The following is a 25,688-nucleotide window of genomic DNA, read 5'->3' on the forward strand; positions in this document are numbered from 1 at the left end:
CAGTTTGAAAAATCCAGACCGATAAATTGAATTTGACCACCAAGCTGTGTAGAACTAGTCAGTTTATACGAAACAAAAGAAAGTACCCTGCTCATTGTCCCATAGCAGTTATCAAACTGAAATGTTGCCACTTAACATGCGAATCAAAGTGTATTACCGTTCCCTTTTGAATGGTGTGAAGAAATTCCCAGGAGATTAACATACAAATTAAGCTCTAGCACCACTTGAGCTCATGGCAGAGATCAGATAAACCAGACTACAGCATCAAATTAAACATTTAGTACAGGCTAGTTCATGATCTCCAGCCTACAGAGCATACGCATTTCCGTTAAACTCTGGCCTCCCAAGCTAAATGGAGCAATCCTTTCGTTTTGACTCCAAAGAATGGAAAATTTCTGCGAGAAAATGTAAGCATGTCGCAAATCTGTACACCAAATAAACGTCCGCGTCCTGCAGAGGGGTTGTTTGGACACTTAGTTCCTGAATTTGTCACACTGAACCAATACAGGTGTTAGAACAAACAACTGAATTGTCAGCTGGTTTGGAGTATAAAAAGGAACAGGAAAAAGAATAGCAAAAAAATAAACCGTGAGGAAGGACACTCACAGTGATAAGGAAAAAAGTGTTGGAGCTTGACATTGAGACAAATGTGATGTGAACTGGACACTGTGCGAGTGCTGTGAAATACTGTTGATGCAAATAACAGTGAATTTCAGTGCTGTTTTTGATAGTTTGTGTCAAAGTATCATTGCACATGAACTTTGTGCTTTCAATTACAAATGAAGAGTAAATAAAACTGTCCTCTATGACGTTATGGCTTGTTAAAAAATAATTTACAAAACGTTAAAAGTGCTTTGAGTCCGTTTCTAATACAGGAACACAAATCTCTTGTGGTCTGGTGACGTGGTAGTTTCTAGACCAGCTGCCGCTCTCAACCGTTGAAGATTTCTGACAGAACTTAAAGAATTGCGACTTTGAGTTGATCCATCACATACAGGTGACTTCTGCAGCCCCGTCGTCTGGCTCAAATCCTCCCTCATCTAGATGGGACAGCGCACTGGGATACCCCCCTCCAAACACGGGGAAACCGCCGATTCCCCCTGAACATGGAGACGAGAGCGCTGTGTGCGGTTCGTCCACGCCTCGACTCACAGAGTGACTGCACACATCTCGTCGCGTGGATCCCTTCAGGAACAAAAAAACAAAAGGGTTGAGATATAAAATAAAGTATAAAAATGTCAATTTTGGGGAAATTTGGAGAACAAAAGAAAATTAAATAAATTAAAAGATATACATGTCCTTAATGGTTTTGTTTTTTTATTCATTAAAATAATAAAAATAGTAATAATTTAAAAAGTCAGCGCTGATGGCCTTGTGGGCAGCACACCAACATACAGAGCTGTTGTACTCCGGGCGTCCCGAGTTCGAATCCCGGCTCATAGACCTTTCTAGAATTCCGCCCCCCTCTCCCACTTTGCTTCCGGTCACTGGTATACTGTCTGTATAAAATTGCCGCCCCCACCCAAAAAAAACGGTTGTGACTTATTATTGTTAAATTATATTGAACTGAAATTTTATATATATATATATAAAAAAAAAAAGTTGCAGTGTTATTTTACTATGGTTTATAAACTAATACAGTTGTTGTTTATTTTTATATTTTCTGTTTAATTTTAGTTAGTTTTAGGAAATTGTTCTGAAAAATTTGTTATGATAGCACAGTTAAGTATTGACAGGAAGTGAAGTGGGAGAGAGAGAAGGGAATGGGATCAGGGAAAGGTCCACGAGTTCGGACTCGAACTCGGGACACCCAAAGCTACAAAAAAATTTCAAGACGTTTCAAGAAATGTATAGTTTTTTTTAATGTTTAATGTTTTTTAATGTCTATATAGTTTTTATTCATTGGTTTTAGTTAGTTTAATAATTTAATTATTTAGTTATTAGTTTAATAATTCAAGGTCAACTAAACACAAATGAAAAGAGTTCTCTTGGCTACTAGCTGAAATAAAATAGTGTAATATTTTAATTTAGTAAGTAACATTTAATTTGTTTCAAGTAACGATATTGTTTTAGTTGATGATAAACCCTCTGGTAACTAACCTAAAATTAAAAACCCTAATAAAAGCACAACAAAAATCACTAAAGTAATAAAATAAAAACTAAAAATATAAAAATAAGAGCCAATTTAAAATACTAATAAATAACGGTATATATATATATATATATATATATATATAAATAAATATAAAATATATATATAAATATATATGTATTTTATATAAATATATATATAATATATATATAAAATACCAAAACAACAATGGTTTGTGAATTGTTGTTCAAAATAATTTTGAAAAGTTATTTTTAGTGCTGGGCAATGATTAATCGCAATTAATCATACAAAATAAAAGTTTTTGTGTACATAATATATACGTGTGTGTACTGTGTATTTATTATGTATATATAAAGACATACAGTATATATTTAGATAATATTTACATGTATATATTTATATTCATATAATTTATATTCTATAAAAATATATTTAATATAAAAACAACATTTTTCTTAAATATATGCATGCATATGTGTGGATTTATATATACATAATAAATATACACAGTACACACATATATTACGTACACAAAAATGTTTATTTTGGATGCGATTAATCACGATTAACTGTTGCCCAGCACTAAAAATAACTTTTCAAAATTATTTTGAACGACAATTTACGAACCATTGGTGTTTTGGTGATAGTTCACCCAAAAATGAAAATTCTGTCATTAATTACTCACCCTCATGTCATTCCATAGAAAACGCATGTGCTACGTGAGGAAAGCATGCATTTGCATTGTGGTACTCTCCAAAATGGTGCTAGGGTGACGCGATAAAGATGAACGAAGGTCGACATGAGGGCGAGTAATTAATGACAGAATTTTCATTTTTGGGTGAAGTTTATTTTAGTTGAACTATGACTTTAAAAGCTAGTCTTTCTCACAAAAATGGACTGTAAACAGAAAATAGTCTCTTAGAAACATGTCTGGTAGACTAAATTTCAAGAAAAGCAAAAGGATACAAATTTAATTTGTTTAGCCTCTTTAGGACAAATCGCTTGGTGTATGCCCCACCTGTAAATTGCTTTGGATAAAAGCGTCTGCTAAATGAATAAATGTAAATGTAAATAAATGTAACTGTTTGAAATGACATTAGCAAACAAGTACCTGGTTGTGCTGTGGTACCGTTTGGCCTTTGACGGGTCTTTGCAGGAAAACGACTTGCTTAGTGGCAAGATTCCCGTCGCTGCAGGAAAAGGAAGGGAAAAAAAAAAAAGTCAACTTGGGATATGATGATGAGGTGTAAAATAAACATGATTATATGGCTTGTACTGTGAGGGTCCCACCTGTCATGGCGAATAATTGGGGTTGGAAGCACACAAGTGAGCAGCCAGCCGAATTCTGCTAACGTGTGGAGCAGAGGACCGTAGTCTGTCTTTACATCTGAACCCTGTGACACACAGGAAACCATTAAAAACAACATAAAATGGCATTTCTTCATGTGAAATGTGACACCTTTTAGATATTTCATACATGCAGTCGCACCTCTATAACAGTCCACTGTTCCACTACAATAGTGTCATTGGCAGGTGGTGCTGTATTTTTCTCCTCATAGACAAACAGGCCCTCTAAAGACCTGGGCACTGGCTCACCTGTAAAAACAAATATTAAACATCTACATCATACTGTAGAAACTAATAAATGACATTTTCACATGTATGTCTGGATATTTACATGTATGTCTGAATGTTGATTTAATCATTCAAATCCCTTTTATCATTATTACTCAGATCTGAAGGTTCAGAGTGAGTGTTTATAATGCAGGAGACTATTTTATTCTGATATTCTATATTTTGAAGCACTGAACCACAGAGACATTATTTGTAGGTCTCATTTAGTCAGTGCTGGAAGTGTGTCAATGACCTACAAAAGATAATGAAACTGAACTACTTATAAGACAGCAAGATAAATCCATGTGCAACTACATGTGTGGAGAGGAGAAAAGTGAAAAGAGTGAATAAGATTGTAGAGCAAACACTAGGAACATTAAGAAGGCAATTCAGTTATATGATATATACAGGTTGACAACATATACACATACTACTGTTCAAAAGTTTGGGGTCAGTAATAATAATAATAATAATAATAATAATAATAATAATAATACTACAGCTGAATGCAGTGTTGAACGGGCCCTCGCACCTGGGCACACGACTACCCAGTGGCTTTAGGAAAACAGCAAAAGGTGGGCAATATGCATTTATAGTGGTAAATACAGAAAGAATATATCAGTCATTTAGATGTGCCAAACTTCCTGCTACCAGCTGGTGGTGCTATGACTATAACTGGCCACTGGCATGTAGATGTCTTTAGGCCAGCACTTTTATAAAACATATGAAGTTTGGTGCAGACTGAAGATGGTATGTTTGAGTTAGTGCAAAGCATGACGTATCCTGTTGCCAACAGGTGGTGCTATGATTAACTGAATATTGGCCTTTAGATGTCTTCAGGCCAGGATTCTTATCGAACATGTGAAGCCAACAAGACCTATTCACATGGCGAAACATTGAACTTTGTCAGGCTGCAACGGACACACCCTTTAATGAAAAGTCAAGATCTTTGCACTTTAACACTGCAAAGGCCTCTAGATTAGACTGACCAAATATAATGTTGATGTCATTAAATCTCAGTGACAAGTTCATTAGAGTGAGAGAACGACACTTCCTGTTGCCAGTATGTGGCACTATGACTACTGAACTGAATATGGTCATGTGTTCAGGACAGGACTCTTATCAAACGTGAATTTTGGTGCAGATTGGACATTGTATTCCTGAATTATAATAACTTACTGTTTCATGGCGAAACATTGAAGTTAGTCAGGCCACCACGGACATGCCCATCAGTGAAAACTTCTTCGCAAAAAGATCTTCGCACTTTAACGTCACAAAGGGCTTTAGAATACACTGACCAAATTTGGTGTTGATCGGTTTAAATCTCTAGGAGGAGTTCATATAAATACAAAGCCTGAAAATGGCAAAAACGGCAAAAACTTTGCAGAGAAAATTCTAAATAACAGACTTCCGGCTGGGTTTCAACCTTCGTACAAGGGTGCATGTTACACGTGTCTACCGAATTTCATACACGTATGTGAAACATAGCCTAGGGGGCACTTTGTTGAAATTGTATAGGTGGCGCTATTGAGCCATTTGCCACACCAACTTCTGAGGAAGAAGAATCATCTGAACAATTCCAGTAGGGTGCTTGCACCATGGGTGTTAGGGCCCTACATACTTTTTCAGCCAGGATGTTTCAAAATGATCAAAAGTGACAGTAAAGACATTTGTAAGATTTCTTTCTTTTTTTTGTTTTTTTTGAACATTCTATTAAATCAAAAATTGCCTAAAAATTATGTTTCCACAAGAAACACTGATCATAAGAAATGTTCAGCTTTGTCCTTACAGGAATAAATTATATTTTAAAATAGAAAACGGTTACTTTAAATTGTACTAATATTTTAAACATTATATACAGTATACACATATTAAAAATATACATATGGGAACATATGACATGAGAAGAAAGTGAGCGAGATTATAGCGCTACTTAAACTGCTTTATGTTCAAAATTTACTAGCTCCAGATGTCTCAAACATACACACACACACACACACACACACACACACACACATATCTGATTTAGCTCCTATTAGTCTGGTGCGAAACAGGAAGCACGGTTGTGAGGTTAGGGACGTGAGCTCTAAATTTAGTTCTGGTGGGAGACAGGAGAAGGAAAACATGGCTTTGGTTAAAGATATAGAGAGATGTGGAGAATGTATAAAGATGAGGATTAAAAAGAGGACATCTGAGATGCACAAACAGCAAAGAAAATCAGATCACAGGGGTTAAAACAATCAGTTAACTCCTTGTATGATAATCTTAACATCTTCCTTAAGAAGAACTAAAGAGGATGTTGTCATCTTCCTTTCACAAACACAAACATGTCAGGCGGAAACACAACCAGTTCGGGGAATCAAATCGTGACGGTCAAGAATAAGTCAGAGAACTACCTTTTGGTGTGTCCCAGTATACAAAGGAGTCGACCAATGACCAGCCCTTGCGGTAATAAGCTGCGGTCAGTTCCAGCCAATCAGCTTCTAGGGCGCTGACAACTTGGCCCTTCCTGGACACGCGCATGGACAGTGCCCCTTGGTGGTAACAGCAGGCCAGGGAGTCCAGCGGGGCACAGCCTGGAGCCCAGGAGTGAAATAGCACCAGCAATCTCAGGTCTGTAAACGATAGTGAGTCTCAAGTTTTGTATGACCAATGCAACCTCAAAATCTTTGGTAAATTAAGTCATGCAGTGATCTTTGCACTAGACACCATTTTTAATAGGTCAAACTATCAATCCATCTACTGTAACTAATAAGTGTAATAGGACAGATAAATGAGGTACAGTACTTGTGTTAAGACACTAATAGCGACTGACTGATCTTAATCTCACATGTGGCCCCGAAATGGTTGCCATGGAGAATCAAGAGGCTGGTATGATGCCCAGAGGGTGAGGAGACACTGCGGCTCCACAGAGGACAAAGATATTACAGGGTTAAACCAAATTAAACTGACACCACTCAAATGTAAAAAAAGAAAATGGACTTTATTAGTCTGAATAAGGTTCTAAAAATATACACTGTAGTTACTTTACCAATGCCTCTCTTTGTCAATATGATTAAAAAAAAAAAAAAAAAAAAAAAAAAAGCTTAAATGCCAAATATAATTTTCCTTTTTTAACTTGAAGGTGAAAAATGAGGTCCTTTTGAGTTTGTGAATGATTCAAAGCATTTATAGTCGATCTATGCATCTAATTTAAAGGAGACATCAGATGCCCATTTTCCACAAGTTAGTAAGATTCTTTGGGGTCTTTGTGAAATGTCTGCAACATACTTTGGTTAAAATTCCTCAATGGTTGTGTAAAACAACACGTTTTTACCTTTTAAAAAACAGCTCTGTTCACAACAACCCATTTCGGTGCATGTCTCTTTAAATGATAATGAGTTGCTGCTCACTCCACCCATTTCTTCCATTTTTTGTATATCTGATGGCATTACAATAAAAAACAAAACAAATCCACTGCGTCCGCAGTGGCTCTGATGTTGAGAGTAAATGAAGACTCTTATGTTCATTTTTCATCCAACTACAAAACACCTGCTTTGCTTAGGAGACACTGTTGTTGCTACAGCTGCTCAAATGTGGAGAAAATGGCAGACAGCGTATAACTGGCTCAGGGGGGCGGAGATATGCTAATACAGGACAGTCTGTCACCGGTGTGGGCGGGGCCTGAGCTGTATGATGTCATACTGTCCAGAAAATCAAAACAGCTTGATAATTGAGACTTTTTAGTTTTTTGGGAAAAAAAAAAAAAAAAAAAAAAAAAAAAGGAGTGAATGGATTTTTATCATTTGAGGGTGGTTGTGTTCACACACTGCGAAGACACATTTATATGCAAACACCATGTAAAAGTGAATTTTGCAATTCATGTCCCCTTTAAAACTTAAATATTGTTTCATAAGTTAGACTTCAGATGGTCCATAATGAGATTAGAGGAACATCTTACCTGGGCTGTAGCCACGGCCCTCTAGATCTCCATCTCCAGGTGGTGTGCGAGGAGGGGTGCGAGGCGGGGAACGGCAGCCCCTCCTGGGACTGGGCACTCTACCGTTACACCCCCCTCCTCCAGCCTGCTGGAGCACTGACCCCACGAACCTCACGCCACCCCTGGCATAGCTGTTCACCTGAGGACACACACAAAAGAGACACACGGTTATTCATCTTTAGATCACAAATTAGGAAATTTTGGTTGAAATCCAAGAGCTTTTTGACCCTGCATAAACCGCAATGCAACTGAGACATTCAAGGCCCAGAAAGGTAGTAAGGACATCATTAAATAGTCCATGTGACATCAGTAGTTCAACCGTAGTTCTCGGCAAGACTAGTAAAAACCTAAACTAATGACTCTACTGATATGGAAAAAAATGAATAAATTGTAAAATGTAAAATTGTTGACACCGTAAATGATACGAACAACAGACAAAAGCATCTGAAATGAAAACACAAACCCGGTCTATGAGCAGCCTCACGGTGTCACTGGTCAGAGATTCTCCGGGCAGTGGCCACTCCTCCACTCGCAACACTGGCAAGCTGTCAATCATTGGCACGGAATGATTACTGCAACCACACAAACAAACAAGGACAAACAATGCGTTTTAAACTCGCTGCATGAAAACATTATGCATATTTTATTATTGCTGACATTTGCTATTCCTGACATCTCATCCATTAGCAAAGTATACAAACGCTAAGATGCTTAACCCTCCTGACCCCAACTGATCACATCAGTCAATGCTTTAATAAGAAACCCGCATCAAATCTGAAATCTGGTTTCAAACTCATTCAAGTGAAATTTAGATGTAAGCGAATATATATTGACTAAAAAAATTGAAATGAATTAAGCAGGCCTTTTAAAGTAATATCTGTCCATTCCATTTCTAGTCCATTAGACAGTATTTTATTCTTTCAAGCAACCACAGAATAGTACAGCTGGATACAACAGGACGCAAAGATACTTATATGCTGCTTTTGTTCAAGAAATTACCAGATGGAGGCATCTTAGTAGACAGGAAGTCGAGCAAACAATGGATATGCTTGGATGCCACAGCCTGAGAAAGCAACCTTTTTAGGTTTCACTGCCATTGTCTTTGCTTAAAAGTGCATTCAAGCTTATGCTCACTGGATTCAGACATCAATCATACAGTACTCACAGGAGTTGGCATTACACAGCTTAAGGTTTTTCACACCACAACATACTACAACTGTCCCAGACTTTACTTTTAAATAATTTACAGCATCGCAGTTGAAACTAGCCTGTCTAGTTCCTCCTCTGCTTCTTTGCAAGTTCTCATTGGTTGCTGAAAAACTACACTGTTGTCAGGGGCTTCTTATATCTTAAATTTAACCCACATCTGTACCCCAGTATGACTTCACACAAGCCCCGCCCACTCCAGCTAGACAGTCTGAGCTGCCACTATGATCTCATTAAGTATTCATGCGGACTCATTAAAAGTTAATTATTTACTTGGAAGGAGCTGGTCAGGGGTTTTGGGGTACAAAATAGGGGGTGCAATGGTGAGGTACAGAATCCTTGTCATGGTAAATATTACCTGGATCGTGGTCGAACAAGAATGGCCCGGTAGAGCAGGCTGCAGGGCAGGAAGCGGGTTCGGCCCACTGAGAGGATAATGGGATGCAGGGCGGCCAGTACGTAGCCCTGGGTGTAGTAGGACTGCAGGGCATGGGGCAGCTCGCACAGCGAGGACAGATACTGCACTGTAGGCCGACTGCCTGTGGAACACAGCACAACCAAAACTTACAATACACTCAGTGGAAACCACCATATAGTACAACAAGCTAAGCTAATATAATTAAAGCATTATGCCTACAATGTCCATTTAGACAACAAACGGTCATCTGATAGACATGTAAAGCAACCAACCACTGTTAACTTCATGTGACTACATGGGTGGGTTAAACATGAAAATAGATATAAGAAACTTTTTTTTTTTTTTTTTTTTTACACTCCTGAAATTTGTGACAATCTTGATAAAGCACCCATTTAAATTTGCAGTATGCATAATATATCATACACAAGACACTTATCATAATATATCATACACAAAGCAAAGTATTACAAAGTATACTACACTTTTACTATAGTAAAACCACTGTTAAATTGCTTAATGGATTTGTATAAGTGTATACATTCTGTTTTCTTTTGTTTATATAACTGTACTGCATTAATAGTTTGACGTTTTCTCCTTTTTCAAAAAAAAAAAAAAAAAAAAGGTTACCCCCACCAAAGTCCCGATCTGAATCAAATGATTCACAATCCGTGCTCCAAAGTTCCAATCTAAAGCAAACGACTGGTGAACCTGCTCTGAAGTTCCGATCTGAATTTGATTTGGATCTTCAAATTGTTCTTCAAGAAGCTTAAGTTAGGTACTTCAAATTGCGAATCATTTGATTTGAATTATTCAATTCGCTGAATGATTCACGAACCCGTTCCGATCTAAATCAAATGATTCGTGATATGCGTTCCGAAGTCCTGACCTTAATCAAGGCTGCGTCCGAAAGCTCTAAAATGCCTCCAAGGCAGGACGGCATCACGGCATGTTCGAACCACTGATCTATAATAGAGAACATTATATATAGATCAGTGGTTCGAACACAAATTCGATTTCACTTCCTGTCTCCGGAGGTACCTTGTTCTGATCAAATTTTTAAGGCAGCATAGATGTATCCTTCGCTGCCTTAGATATCCCACAATTCTGTGCGTTCTGTACGTGTGGTTTTTGCTAGTAAATCGCTTGAAATTAATGATCAAAGTCAGGAATTTGAATCAATTGGAGCGGTTTCGATGTAAATGACTCAACTGATTTGGTTCATCTGTTCCTCTTTTCGTGACTTCAGCCATGTTTACAAGACACTGTCAGCACTACTACGGGCTTAGCTCGATTGTTTTCTGACATTCACTGAAATAAGCGAAAAGGGCATGATGTTTTTTTTTTTTAATTGCGTGAATTTTGTGTAAAACGATGTGTTTATTGACAAAAGACCTTAAATTTCAAAAAGTCAAATTCAAGTACTTTAAGCACTTTAAGCACCTTGTACGAACCCTGATTATAGCTCAAAAGTCTGAGGTCAGTAAGACTTTTAAATGTTTTTAAAAGTCATCACTTTTGCTCATCAAGGCTGCTTTATTTGACCAAAAATACAGTTAAAAATAAAAAATTCCTTCAGAAATCATTCTAGTAAGAAGTAACATCAAGTAACCTTCATTATTGTCAATGATGAAAACCATTGTAATATTTTTGCGAAATCTATGATACATTTTCCAGAATTCTTAGTTCAAAAGTTCAAAACTTAAAAAAAAAAAAATTAAATTCTTTTGTAACAAATGACTGAATATATTATATATATATATATATATATATAATTTTATATAAACATTTTTGACAACTCTTACTGAACAAACTTTAAATTGGTAGTGTATTCAGCTTTGATTCAAAATTGTTGAATTAACTATGCGAAAATATCAGTTTTATTGAATTGATGAAATAAATAAAATAAAAAAAAAATCACAAAATTAAAACAAATTATATAAATAGTAATCAAAAATGAGTTTACCTAATAATCACACATTTTTATATAACTATTAAAACAGGCTTTTGACTACTACAGAATTACATTTCCAGATTCTGTTTCACTTAGGATGCTGTCTATGTAGGCAGTAAACAGCAAGACCGCCCACTAGGTTTTGGAACAGAGCCTGTGTTAAGGTTTCTCTAAGCGGCTCTTCGATAGCGTGCTACTGTTTAGTTGGCTTCTTTTTCTCCTGTCTGCAGCCTCTGACAGAAGATCACCCTGAGGTCTCCCTCCTCTCCCCCAACCCCCAACACACTTCCTGTGTCCACAAAGAGCTGCTGTTCACAGGGAGGGCTGGCCCCACGCCACACACACTCAGCCTCACAAACACAACATTCCACACACACACACAACACAAACATACTCGCGCAAACATTCAGTCCTTCGGTTCCCACACTGGGGCAGACCAGCAAACAGAATTTTAGTCTGAGAAAACAAACCAAATATCTTCTTCCTGTAAAATCATTCTCAAATGGTAAACAACTATTAAGAAGGATGAGTTTTGACTCTCATCCAAGGTTGATTAGGCAGCGATCTAAGAGTTTCACCATCTCGGCAGAGTCTGTGGCCAATTAAGGGCTTTGACAGGCACATATGCATGCCCGTCCCTCACACCTGAGCTTCAGACAAGTGTCAAAGACACAACGGTCCTCAGGGGCAGAGAAGAAAAGAGAAGAGAGGTGGATCATTCACAGAGATACAGACCCTGGAAAGCCCAGCAATTTGTCCCAAACCCTTGAACCCCCCCCCTCCCTCCTGTCAACTCTCACACAGAGGCCTCTGTTCTCCAGAGACAGATACTGTGTGTGAGAGAGTGTGAGAGTGTTGTTTATAAGATGGGAATCAACAGAATAGATGAATAAAAAGAAAAGGCGTGAGAAGACGTGAGAAAGCTCAGAAGGAAAAGAAGAGTCTGAAGGTGTGAAGGCTTCAGAGGAAAAATGAGAAACAGACAGACTGGTAGAGTAAAGGAATTTATGGGATATTTTATGACCCAGAAAGGGTTTAGGAGAGAAAAAAAAAAAAAGAGGTCTTGTGTATGGACCGTTTGAGAGTGTGAAGGAAAGGTGGCAAATGACAAAGCGAGCAAAATTTCCTAACAAATATACTAAATATTTCTAAAAGAAATATGTTTTGCATTGAGGAAAATACCATTTTCTTATGGGAAGTATTTTTGCATTGCGGCATTTTTATAACAGTATATTTATACATTTCAGTAGCATCTGCTGTACAGATGCTACTGGAAAAAAAAAAAAAAAAAAGTTGCAATTCAGTGCAATAGATAATTTATTGTCCTAAAAACAGGATTCATTTACATTAAGCAAAATAAGGAGCAATATTTGTCACCTGGAATTGATTTCCAGGAGCATTTTTTACATTTGTGAGGGCAATTTTTAGAATCCCCTAATTTTTATAAAAAACACACTATGTTGCTTTAATGTCAAATACTTAAATTTACTCAATTACTTTAATCAATATTTTAAACCGTTGTCTTTATATGGTAATGATGATTATTAATATCAATATAGAAAGCAATATAAAATATTTTTGTCTCGTTTTGGGCACATCATATTCTGGCTTCATAGACGAACATGTCTTTTCATGACGTTAGCCAAGTCTAGCACAAGTTACGCAAAAACTCCCGTTATAATCACTGAAGTTAGAAAATTAAAATCTTTTATTTACGTCGTATCTGCACTGCGTTTATGATGAGTGAATTTGTGAGCATGCGTACGCGTCAACACTTTCAGCGTTGATAACCAATCAAAAGTGTTTCTGTTGAATTTAGTAATGCACTGGCCAGTCAGAGGCGTTTAGATTAGTCTGTGCTGAAAATGCACCAATCAGAGACGCTTACATTAGTCAGCGCTGACTAATCTAAATGCCTCTGATTGGCCAATGCATTACTAAATTCAACAAACACTTTTGATTGGTTGCAAGGCTTAACGCTGCACAAAACCATGCATAAAAGCAATGTGATGCAGTGTAAGCGAATCTAAATCTAATTCTGGGAATTGACACTTTCAGTTCGCGGAACTCATTCATTTTAACATTTCATTTTAATTGTCATAATATGTTGTTTGTGCAGGGGCATTTTTTGCCCCTTTTTCTAGAACTTTTTTTGTTTATTTTGGTGGCATTTTTGCCACAGGCCCTCGTTAATTTCCAACCCTGGTATGTGAAACAGGCTCCATAAATGTTTTCACTCTGCAAAATATTGCAAGGTCATAGCATTTAATTTCAGTCACAAGCATTGAGACATTTGGTTTTGGTTAAATTAAACTGCATAAACTGGACTTTCAGAGTCCTAGCTGTATTTGTGCCTAAAAGTTTAATATGCAACATATCACGAAAATCATCTTTATACTCCAATCCACTAGCACGCCAGTATGAGATTAACCAAAAAAAGGAGATTACATCAATATACCTCCACATGGACCAAGCGAATTTTAATATTTTCAGTGTAATGCCCTGACTATAATGTTGCATTAGATCACTTAAAAAAGCAATTTACCCCAAAACATAAATGGTTATATAAATCTTCACTTGGGGAGATATGAGGGCGACAGTATATGAACTTTTTTGCATTAACAGGACAGGACAATTGATGAATGTCTGTCAAAGAGCAATTTAAGGCCAAACTGAGACATTACTGAAGCTAATCCCTTTTTTTCCCCACGCCGACAGAAGTGAAACTGATCCAAGGTAGAGATTAAGGCCACTCGTTGTAATTCTGTCTGCCTCTGCAACAAGAACAGCTGGCTGTCTACACCAAATGCCCAAATTAAGCATCAAGCAAGTTCCTGTAAGCACAAAAGGCAACACTAAAATAGATCATTTAGAAATTAACAGATGACAGTTATGAAGAACCTTTAACATCAATGGAAACTTCCCATTGCATAAAAGATTTTTTTGTGACATGACATGCCGGTCCTGACCTGCAACTCATGTCAGGACCCATTCAACTGAGGAGTATATGCATGAAGAATGCAAAATACAACAACTGTGGTATATTTACAAGCGATACAAAGTCTGTATGAACTTGATCAGCCCTACCATGATTTTAGGTACAAATAGATGTACATGCCAAGCTGAGGTTCATGTACGTGTCTGCAAAGAACAACCAAGTCCAAACTACATCTTGAACCCAAAAACACAAATCTCACAGACGTAAACACAGCCGAGGTGTTTCCACAGTTTACGCTCAATATGCAGACAGAGTGACGCGAAGGAGCCGGTGATGCACATCTGTCTAAATAACATGAGCGCACAGGTGAGCAGTGTCAAACATTGACGCTTCAGGCATCTGTACACCAGGTGTTCTCAGGAATGAAAGAAGGGTGAACTGACATGCCAAATGAGTCTTCCCTTAAATTTCTCACTCTTACACCTGTAGACATTTTTGTGTTCAGATGAAAAAGAACAATATCTGCCTGAAGATGTGTTGTATTACAATATGATTTATTGTTCTGCTATTACTGAGGCTTTTGATGCATGTTGACCTTGAGACCAGGTGACAACACTTCCAGAGACTGCCATTAGGTCAGTTTTAGTTAGTAAACAGTTAGCCTCTTAATCTTCTAAAGTGATGGATTTGAAGCCTGGGCAAGTGGAGACACGTGACCCTGTTAAAATGCTTCACATTCCAAGCACCACCTGGATACTGAATATATCTACACTACCATCACAAAACGGTGATTTTAAACATGTGACCAACTAGATAAGTATATTATTTAACTACATTTTTCTATACTACATTTCTATTTTATTCTGTTGCTGTCAAAGAAAAAGCGCCCCATATCCTTCTCAGATTTGATCTGAAACCAACTCTAAACGTACGTCTCAAAAACAAACGGCCATCGGAATGGAATGACTGCTTAAATTTCATAATATCAAGCCTGTTGTATCAGACAGTAAGTACTTCTTTTAAATAACTGTTAAGAGTTATTTTCATCCTATGCACTACTACTACTACTACTACTACTACCAGGAGAAAACCCACCCATATGCTAATCCAGTCTGCCGGTCTAATATTCAATTGGATTGTAATATGTCTAGTCCTCTGAAAAATTGGACTAGATATTTGCGCTCAAAAAAACAATATATTAGAAGTAGTGGTGTCAATCAATTATAAAAATGTAGCTAATTAATCGCACATTTCTTCTGAAATTAATTGTGATTAATTGCAGTTAATCCCACCTAACATTAAAATGTTTTATTATGTTGAAACACTAGGCTTTTCTTCAAGTTAATCCAAACAGTCTTGACTTTTAGAGAAAATGGGTCTCACCATGGCATTACAAAACAAGAACACTGTAATTTAAACTATGTACAGTTCATTTGCCATCATAAAATTATATTTTATTCCTTTAGGAAGTATCACACAAACAAGAACCCCATTTAATGAACATTAGCCCATCTGCAGCTTCGTATCTCAAGATATCAACAGATCAATAAACAGAAGTTAATATTAAGTAATTTACATGTAAAACAAATATTGGCATGTTAAGTTTGTATATTTTTCAGTTTCAACGCACAGACTGAAATTAGTCTACATGAGTGGTGTGTAGCAACCAGTGTTGGGGAAAGTTACTTTTAAAAGTAATGCACTACAATATTGTGCAAATGTTGGTTTAAAATGTTAGTGTAAAATGCTACTTTAATGTTAGTCTAAGGTATTTTTTGCTTATTAGTATGGTTGGATTGGATCATCAAAGGTCAGCAGCAAAAACATTAGTTAATACAATGGGATTAAATACATAAAGGACACGTTTAATTATTGCAGGTTTGTGGCATATTCTGAGTTTGCCTCAACATGGGGACAAGAGAGCTGTCAATCAGCCAATGGTAAATCAAAGTAACTAGCGTTACTTATTTGAAAGAGTAACTCAGATATTTTTTTCTAAATTAAAAAGTAATGTGTTCCTTTACTAGTAACTTGAAAAAAATGGGGTAACGCATTACAAGTAACCATTACCCCCCAACACTGGGAGTGACTCTTGTTTCCTCTCCATGCTAACAGCCTTCAGGAACCAATCCAGATTTTCCATATCCACTACGTTTTTCCATTTTCCTCTCAAGGTTGGTTCGCGACAAAAACCCGCACCAATTTTCAAACAATTCTGTTCTCCTCCAGGCAAAATTACATCACTATACGTTACTATACTAGACATGTGGGCATTACGAAGTAGAGTGCGCATGGTCCCTTCAAACCAAGAAAAAGGCGCTAATGAGAAATTCAGGTAGTGGGAAACTGTTGCACAGAGGGAGTGAGTGTGAATGTCATCTTGTGGAACAGACGCTGCGCGTCTCAGACGCCGTTAATAGAGGAAAAACCTCCTGACCTATTTCCACATGTGATGAAGCTCCGGCGCTGTTGCTGGGTAAAACGGTATAATCTCACACACACTCCAGGACACACATGCCAAGATTCATCATGCCACATGTTTGGAAGTGCAAACATGGCATTGACTTAAATCACAGTGAGCTGCCTATCTAGGCAGCATTTTTGTCTATCAATGACACGTGCCACTGCTTTCTAGCCAGGCAGCTTTCTAAGTTTTGAGAAACAGCCGAATGAACTGGAGCTCCATTTTATTACACTCCTGCAAAATGAAAACGTACCATGCCACATGATAGTATGTCAACTCTAAAAAGCTTTCAGAACAGTTGTGAGTTTGTTTTCCGCGTTTCTCTAACACTAAGTTAACTTTTATTGTAGTAAGAATACATAAGTAACTGGTTACCAGAGCATTTTTTTTGTAAGCGAAAAATCACAAAAATCTTTCTTTACTGCACTGATCTGTACCTTCCAAACTGAAGTCCAGCAGCACATACTCGTACACGGAGTCTGTTTTGGTCTCGACTTGTGGTCTTTTTAAAGTGGAGTAGATTTTCCCCGGGCTGCTGTCCTCCGGGTCCTCCAATTTCCGTAGTCCACATCCCATATTAGCGGGACCTCCAGCACACGCAAGGCCGGACACGGGGCGACCCACTCCGCCACACACTCAGAGGACTCCCGCTCCAGTGCTTAGTGGGTTTGCTTCATATTCCAACAACTTAATCCTTTGGGAGTGGCACTGAACCGAGGATGACGTGCCGTGTGTCCGATCCCCTTTCAGAAAACGGCTTAAGTCAAGCAAAGATCACTGCTGAGGTCTTTATGAGACTAAAAGAATAAAATACTTTCTAAAGAAACCCAGATTGTTTTCATTCAAATCTCTATCAGAACACCACATCACACTCAGTCTCCCTAAATGGCCGCGAAATAATAAAGAAAAAGTTGTAGTGGGCTGGAAGCATGTTGAAATTAATAAGGGGGCGTGGCGAAGGAAGAACAGGATTGCTGAATGATTAACCAGGGCGGGGCTGCATATTAAACAGGAGGAGGGGCGTATACGTCACAAATGTTTACACTACAAACAGAAAACGAACTACTTATGTTGTTGTTTCGTTCAGTTATTTTGGTAACCGAACCCTAACGTTTTTGGAACTTTTTTTTTTCAAATTCTAATAACAAATTAACATTTTAAGACATAAATATTAAGAAAGTAGAAGAAAAGATAACCATAACCTTAAAACACCTTCTGAATGCACTTGATAACAGTTAAATGGAGTTTTTGTTTTCAAATTGTTAAAACAATCAATTTAATCTTTAATAATTGCTTTGTTACAGAATGGGATGTAATAGAAATTTTTCTTCCCCCAACAAAATTCATGGTGAAAAATTCCTACCAAAACCAAAACCAGCAATGAAGCAAATAACTTTTAGGTCACTTTCTGGCACAGTGTAAAGCATGGATGGAAATTCTATAAAGTGACTTAAAACCACTTTGACTGAAGACTGTAGCACTAGAAACATCTGTTCAAATAAGTGGTGAGCTAAATTTGTTGGCCTTACAAAACTTAGAGAGCTGAGTAGAAAATTATATACCAGTCAAAAGTATTTGAACAGTAAGATTTTTAATGTTTTTTAAAGAAGGCTCTTCTGCTCACCAAGCCTGCATTTATTTGATACGAAGTATAGCAAAAACAGTCAAATTTTTAAATATTTTTACTATTTAAAACAACTGTTTTCTATTTAAATATATTTTAAAATGTAATTTATTTCTGTGATATTAAAGCTGAATTTTTTTAGCATCGCTACTCCAGTCACATGATCCTTCAGGAATCATTTTAATATTACGATTTGCAGCTCAAAAACATTTAGAATAATAATAATTATTATTATGGGTGTAAGACAACAATACTAATTATTATTATGTTGAAAACAGCTGAGTGGATTTTTTTTTCTTTCAGATTTCTTTGATGAATAGAACGTTTATCTTCATCACTTCTGATCAAAGCATCCTTGCTAATTAAAAGCATTAATTTTAATATAATTTCTGCTATCACCCCCCCAAAATAAATTATACTGACTCCAAGCTTTTGAATGGTATAGTGTATAATGTTACTGTTAATCTTAATTTTTTTTTTTTTTTTTTTGATTAATGCTTATTTTTGGATCTTTCTATTCATCAAAGAATCCTGAAAAAAATGTACTCAACTGTTTTAAATATTGCTAATAATAATAATAATAAAAATGTAGAATGATTTCAGAAGGATCATGTGACACTAAAGACTGGAGTAATGAAGCTGAAAATTTAGCTTTAATCACAGGAATAAATTACATTTTAAAATCTATTCAAATAGAAAGCAGTTATTTTAAATATTAAAAATATTTCACAACATTACTGCTTTTGCTATACTTTAGATCAAATCAATACAGGCTTGGTGAGCAGAAGAGACTTCTTTAAAAAAAAAACATTAAAACTCATACTGTTCAAAAACTTTTGACTGGTAGTGTATGAGCAAGAGCAATTTTTAAAAAGTTAAAGATTAACGTTTAAAATACTTCATTTACTGACCACTTGGCCATTCATTTAACCCATTCCATCCATTTTGGAGCTGTTATGCTATACCTTCCTTAAACCAGCAACATAGCTAGTGATCAGTGAACTCTTTGAAGTGTCATTGTATTTTATGGCCATGACTTTCGTAATTCCAGTTACGTATTTAAACTCTACAGACTTGTGGGAGTGAGATGTTGCATCACATGGGCCTTACTGTATGTCGGCAGCTGTAGTTTTGGCCCAGTGTTGAGGGGGGCGTTTACAGGGCATCTGGATCTTGTTTTCACATTTCAGAAGTAGCACACGACCAAAGTGCAAACAGACATGTGCCACCGTGGCTGAAAAACAAAGATAGTAGCTTTTCTCTTACATAAGCAATAAGACCATTTTGCTAATAAAACAGAACAAAAGAGAAAGAAGGAAGTCAAATCATTCAGTGTGTGTATTATGTGGCTCTATTTTTACACAGTTTTGTGTGAGTCAGACTTCACCCAGGCTAAAGCGGAACAAAAAACAAAACATGAAACTACCAAAGTAGCTTGCTACTGTACCACCTGTCAAGCTCACAGCTGAAAACAATGCCCACCTGCTGGCCGTGAGCACCACGCTGAACAACACTCTCATTTACCAGCCACAAAGCGGGCATTTTTTTGAAAGCAGCTCATTTTAGCGGCTTTGTGTGTCGCTTTATTGTTTTGGCTCTTGCGGTTCAGAGCACAATAGTTATGATTAGGGATTAGTTTCCATAGTTTTCAAAATTGATTCTTTGAAAACATCTTTGTGTAAATTTCCTGTAATTCTTTTTAGATTATGTGGCCTTGGGTTGCCCTGTAGGACAACAGACATCTAATGCATTTATAGATCATAAAAGCCAATCCAAACTTGGAATAATACGGATAGCATTGGAATAATATTTGATAATCTTTCATAGAAATTAAAGAACATCCAAATTGCATCTATCATGCCAGGCTCAGAAACATCAGTCTCAATCTCGACAGTACGCCACACATCTGTACCCATGTGCTTCTTAGTCAGTGCCCAGAAATAACACTGAAAAACCAAGTCTGGGTACTAAACCGGAAACCACTGTCATTCTGAGACCACACCCAGAGGACACTGGGAAGGAAACCCGTGCCTTCTTTAAACAGACAGCGTAGAAAGGAAACAAACATACTTTGGGTAGTTGAACTGACACAAAACTGTATACAAATGTAAAACACTATTTATTTTTTTTAGGCAAATTAGTATGATGACCCACTGCTCATCTCATTTGTCTCAACATTTTCATCCCAGACATCTTTATCTGCTACACATCAATCCAAATTATAATCCCACCTCTGTTCCTGTGAAATTAAACTGGCCTACATCAGTCGCTCTGACACATAATCCTGACTCTATTCATCTATTCCTGAGCTCCAGTGAGTTCATCATATCTGATGAGAATCAAATTTTTTACAATCATTTGGGGTAGCAACACAATGGGGAGTACTGTCGCCTCACAGCAAGAAGGTCCCTGGAGAAGGTATAGGACAAGTGGTTGGATTGATTTCAACATTTATTTCAAACTGGCACTTTTTTTGTATTTGATTTAGTGATTGAATTGTATCTTATTCCATCTTTTGAAGAAATTAGAACTACATAGTACAGGGAAAACCAAGTAATGCTGTTATACAAAAGGGAGTTGTAATTAATCCACACTACTGGGGTGGCTGTAGAGGTTGTCTTTTTCAAAATACTATTGAGAAACAAACTGCCAAAAAATAATAAGAGTAAAGATTAAAATCAATTATTTCTGATTCATCGTTCAGAAAATACAAATTCAAACTGGACTTCTTAAGGACACAAAGGTCATTAAACTGTTGGCCTCATGAATATGCGAATTCATTTTTACAAACGAACGACACACTTTTCTTCTCCAATACGTGTGACACAGTGCCATCTAGCGTTCCATACATCTAATAATCCTGTATTGAATATTATAAATTAAGATTTAAATTAAATTTTATGTCATTGTGTAGATACATGTAACTGCCACTCGTCAGTAAGATGACACGTTTTACCAGAGAGTGGCAATTAATTATTATTAGTAAAAATAAAAAGAATGTATACTTTTGCAACTTTGGAACTGAATATAAATATACTCAAATATTTCAAAATATGCTGTCTAAAAAACCAAAAAGAAATCCTGAAATTGTCAGCTGCTGGTGGCCCTCACCAAATACTACTACTACTACTACTACATAAAAAATATATAATAATAATTATTGCATGTGTTCAACATGTAGTCTGTCTGTAGTTTATAAACATGACTATTAGGACTGAATAGTAGAACAGCTGAAATATGCAGGTTCTGTTTTCTTTATGAGTTTTAGCAGCTACCCTTTTGTGAAACTGTTTTCATAATTAATTTTTTTTCTATAATTATAAAAATACATTTGCAATATTTAATAACTGCTTTATAGAATGTGATGTAATAGACATTTTCCCTACAAAACAAGAGAAAATTATATATATATACACACTACCAGTCAAAAGTTTTTGAACAGTACTATTTTTAAAAAAATATTTTTTAAAGATTTCTCTTCTGGTCACTAAGCCTGCATTTACTTGCTCCAAAATACAGCAAAAGCAGTAATATTGTGAAATATGTTTACTATTTAAAATAACTTCTTTCTATTTTAATATATTTTAAAATGTAAAAAATGTTCAGGTTATTATTATTATTATTATTATTATTATCATCATTATTATCAATATTTTAAAAAGGGGAGAGTACATTTTTTCAGGATTCTTTGTTAAATAGACCATTCAAAAGCTTGGAGTCACTATTATTATTTTATTTTTTGGAAAGAAATTATAGTAATTAATAATTTTATTTAGCAAGGGTGCTTTAAATTAATCAGAAGTGACGATAAAGACATTTATAATGTTACAACATATAATAATAATTTTTTTTTTTTTTTTTTTTTTTTTTTTTTTTGAGCAGCAAATCAGAATATTAGAATGATTTCTGAAGAATCCTGTGACTGGAGTAATGATGCTAAAAATTCAGCTTTGAAATCGCAGGAATAAATTACATTTTAAAATATATGCAAATAGAAAACAGTTCTTTTAAATAGCAAAAATATTTCACAATTTTACAGTTTTTGCTGTACTTTGGATTAAATAAATGCAGGCTTGGTGAGCAGAAGAGACTTCTTTAATAAAACATCAATCTTTCTGTTCAAACACTTGTGCATAAAGTTATAAGTTATAAACATGACTGTTACGACTAAATATATAGGGACAGCTAAAATATATTGCAAATTCTGTTTTCTTTAAGGTTTGCAGCATCTTCCCTCTTGTACAATTTGAGAGTTCGTAACCAGCTGCTCCTACTCTTTTCATTACTTTCCACGAAGCACTTGAGAGCATTGTCAACACTTTGATCCAACATGAGAAAAGCAATTCCCTTTCAAATGTGAAGAGATGTAAAGTGCAGATAGAAATGACACAGCAACCTACCTGAAATAGGTGCGAGATAAGAGGTCAAATTTAAACTGCTGATAGAAACTAAGATTCTGTGTATCAAGCAATAAAAAGCAATAATGCAATAAAGATTGTTTCAGATAATGTTGCTTTTAAAATACGTTTCAACCTTCTAAAAGCGTTTTGTGTATTGCATTCACCACTTTTGTTCAAAACCTTTTAGAAACACATAATGAACATTTGATTCTGACTTTGTTTTGAAATACAATTAAAGCTATAAAGGAGCAAAGACACACATCCTCCCTGCACCTGCACCTGCTTTTATCTCGTTCTACACCGAACAGGGAGCAAAGAAGCAGAACCGAGGAGTGAAGGACGCCGAGATAAGAGCAACACGTCCCTGACACACATCTGTCACCTCTCACACTCGCTTGCGCTCTCCGGCAATAACAAGCTCTTGTTTTGAAATGCATTACCCATAATTCACGCCACATAAGGTAGAAATATTCAAACGTAGTTTAAGACAGCTAGGTAAACAATTTATTGAGGGATCCTAAATCACAGAAGCATATAAGATATGCGATATGTTCAAAGTAAAGTCTATTTTTGTTACACTTTTAAAAATATAGTTAAGGTTTTTACGTCATGTAGTACTTAACGTTATACACTTGAGGGCGCGGTTGCTAGTTTCTTAGTGAAAAATATTTTTTAATAATCACACTTCCGTAAATACAGCTGTATGTTTTGGAATATTTCAAGATACGCATACACATACATTTCAGTTATTATAGTGGACGTGTTAGCTCGTTCTAAAATGTAAACAAATGACAGAAAACATACTTAACATAATCTTTTTTATAGCTGATATTAAGTGAATAGGCCTATTAGACTACATATTTTTTTTATTTTTCACAGAAATACTCCATATATTTCTCTATAATTCATATTAAATGGACACTGTACCTCATTTCAAGATTTGCATTTAGTGAATGTTGTGGAGTTGCTTTGCCACGAGAAGTTCTAGCTTTTAAACTTTAACAAGTGTTAACTCAAACACACATATTCAACATCTTACACCAACTGTCTACTTTTGGCTGAACGGGCTGACTAAAACAAGCCCTGTTTTTACTCTCCTGTATTTCTTGTCCAAACTTTCCATTTCATAAGTCTTGTGCTACCCAGTGTGCTAAACACTTAAGGTGTGGCAAAGTAGCTAAAGTATTATGTTGAAACATTAAGCAGTCTTAAGTGTATATTAGAACTGTTGATGACAAGTCTCATAGAGAGGGTTTAGTTTAACCATGACAACCCGACGCTGGGGAAAAAGCTGCAGAAAGGTGTTAGAGTTCTTAGCCCTTTGCTAATGACCTTCAGGTTCTGTCTACTTTTCACAGAGGGCTTGCATCTTGAGCAAACCCTCATCAGTTGGCTCACCACAAGGTTTTCGCAATGTTTTCTTTACTCTGCATTTCTGTGCGAGTTTTATGAACCATATTCACGTGGCTTTGTCATGCGTTGTACACACACATCGGGCACACAGAGGACCGTCCAGATATAATTTAGGAATACATTCATCATTTAAGTGTTAAAGGCCTCATGTTGTTGTGGTCCTGCTGTCTGTCTTCAACAAATAGGCAACAACTAACAGTGGAGAATATTCATATAGGATAACCTGCAATAGCTGCTATGAAGGCAATTGTTTTGTCATTGACAAATAATAAAATCTCACTATAACTTTTACAAACTCAGAGACTGCCAATATACTTTATATATATAATTTTTTGTGTAATTATTATTTTTATAATTTATTCTGGAATTATTATTAAATTTAACCTGATATAAATAAGCTAAAATAAGTTAAATGAATTAAAATAATTACTGAATTTACTAGAAAACTACCTTGGAATTTTTGCTTTAGAAAAAATGTATTTTGTTTTACTTTACACTTACTTTTTTGCTGTTCATGTATCTGTTCAAACATAATGTTTTGAATAGTTTTTTGTTTTTTGTTTTCATTTTAATTCAAAGTTGTATTAATCTTCTTGTTTGTTTTGTCATTGTTATTAGTTTTTTTTTTTTAATAGATCTCTATATAATTTGTATTCATTTTAGTTTCAGTTGCAGTTATTGTACTACATCAAGATAATGAAAATGAGGAATGATGCCTTGGCTGAAATAAAACAAGTCTGAGTTTATATATATATATGTTTTTAGTTTTAGTTAAACATAATGACCCTGCTGTTTAATCTAATTTATATCTTGATGCATTGTATATTTTGTTTTTAAAATAGGTCTCTATAAATGTACTCATTTTATTTCAGTTTTTATTTCAGTCAAGATGAGAAATGTTGCATTGGCTACTAGCTGAAATAAAATAAGTTTATTATTATTATTTCTTTTAGATTTTATTTTATTTAAGTAAACATTTATTTTATTTAACGTAATGGATGTTTAATGGTTTTGGTTTTAGTTAAATTTAATAATTATTAATAATTAATTAGTCAGATTTATATCTTGATGCATTGTACATTTTCAAAAAAAAAAAAATCTTGTTTGTCTTATTTCTCAACTCTACTCAACTTTAACATGTCTTCCTCTATTTTGAATTGAACCGGACAACGTTAGACTTTTAAGTCAAATGTCATAAACAACAAAGAATGTGCTAATTCAGTGACCGTCAAGTAAAGAGAAGTATCACATTTTGAGCGCTGCCTGCAAAAATAGTAAGATACATCCCTTTGATAAACAACACCAAATTGTCAATATTATCGTTCTATCCTTATATTTCCCCCAAAAAACTTCGGAAAAGTGATACCCCAAGCTTCTTTTCTCCCAAACATCTGGTAAACTCAAATGAGTAACATTCCTGAGGCTCATACGCACTGGCTCCTCCTCTTTGAAAGATGAGCGATTAGAATTTATGAAAATTGGGAATGCCTGATTGGCCACGGCACCCGTCAATCACGCGCTTACGGACGAGAAGGGGCGGGTTTAGCGGATCTAGGTGGTTGTGCCAG

At 35.8% G+C, this 25,688-nt stretch overlaps 1 protein-coding gene across 1 annotated transcript; it reads right to left on the minus strand.

Annotated features, from left to right (window-relative positions):
- Positions 1-718: 718 nt before the first annotated feature.
- On the minus strand, positions 719-17,610 carry rftn2 (raftlin family member 2). Its single transcript, XM_051119137.1, has 9 exons — positions 17,121-17,610; positions 9,271-9,451; positions 8,170-8,278; positions 7,668-7,845; positions 6,124-6,342; positions 3,603-3,709; positions 3,404-3,507; positions 3,225-3,303; positions 719-1,185 (listed from the first exon to the last, which is right to left on the minus strand). The coding sequence occupies exons 1-9, from the start codon at positions 17,257-17,259 to the stop codon at positions 988-990; spliced, it is 1,314 nt and encodes a 437-aa protein (XP_050975094.1). The 5' UTR covers positions 17,260-17,610; the 3' UTR covers positions 719-987.
- Between the last annotated feature and the right edge of the window lie 8,078 nt (positions 17,611-25,688).

This window comes from Labeo rohita, chromosome 9, assembly GCF_022985175.1.
Source record: "Labeo rohita strain BAU-BD-2019 chromosome 9, IGBB_LRoh.1.0, whole genome shotgun sequence".
Classification (NCBI taxonomy): domain Eukaryota; kingdom Metazoa; phylum Chordata; class Actinopteri; order Cypriniformes; family Cyprinidae; genus Labeo; species Labeo rohita.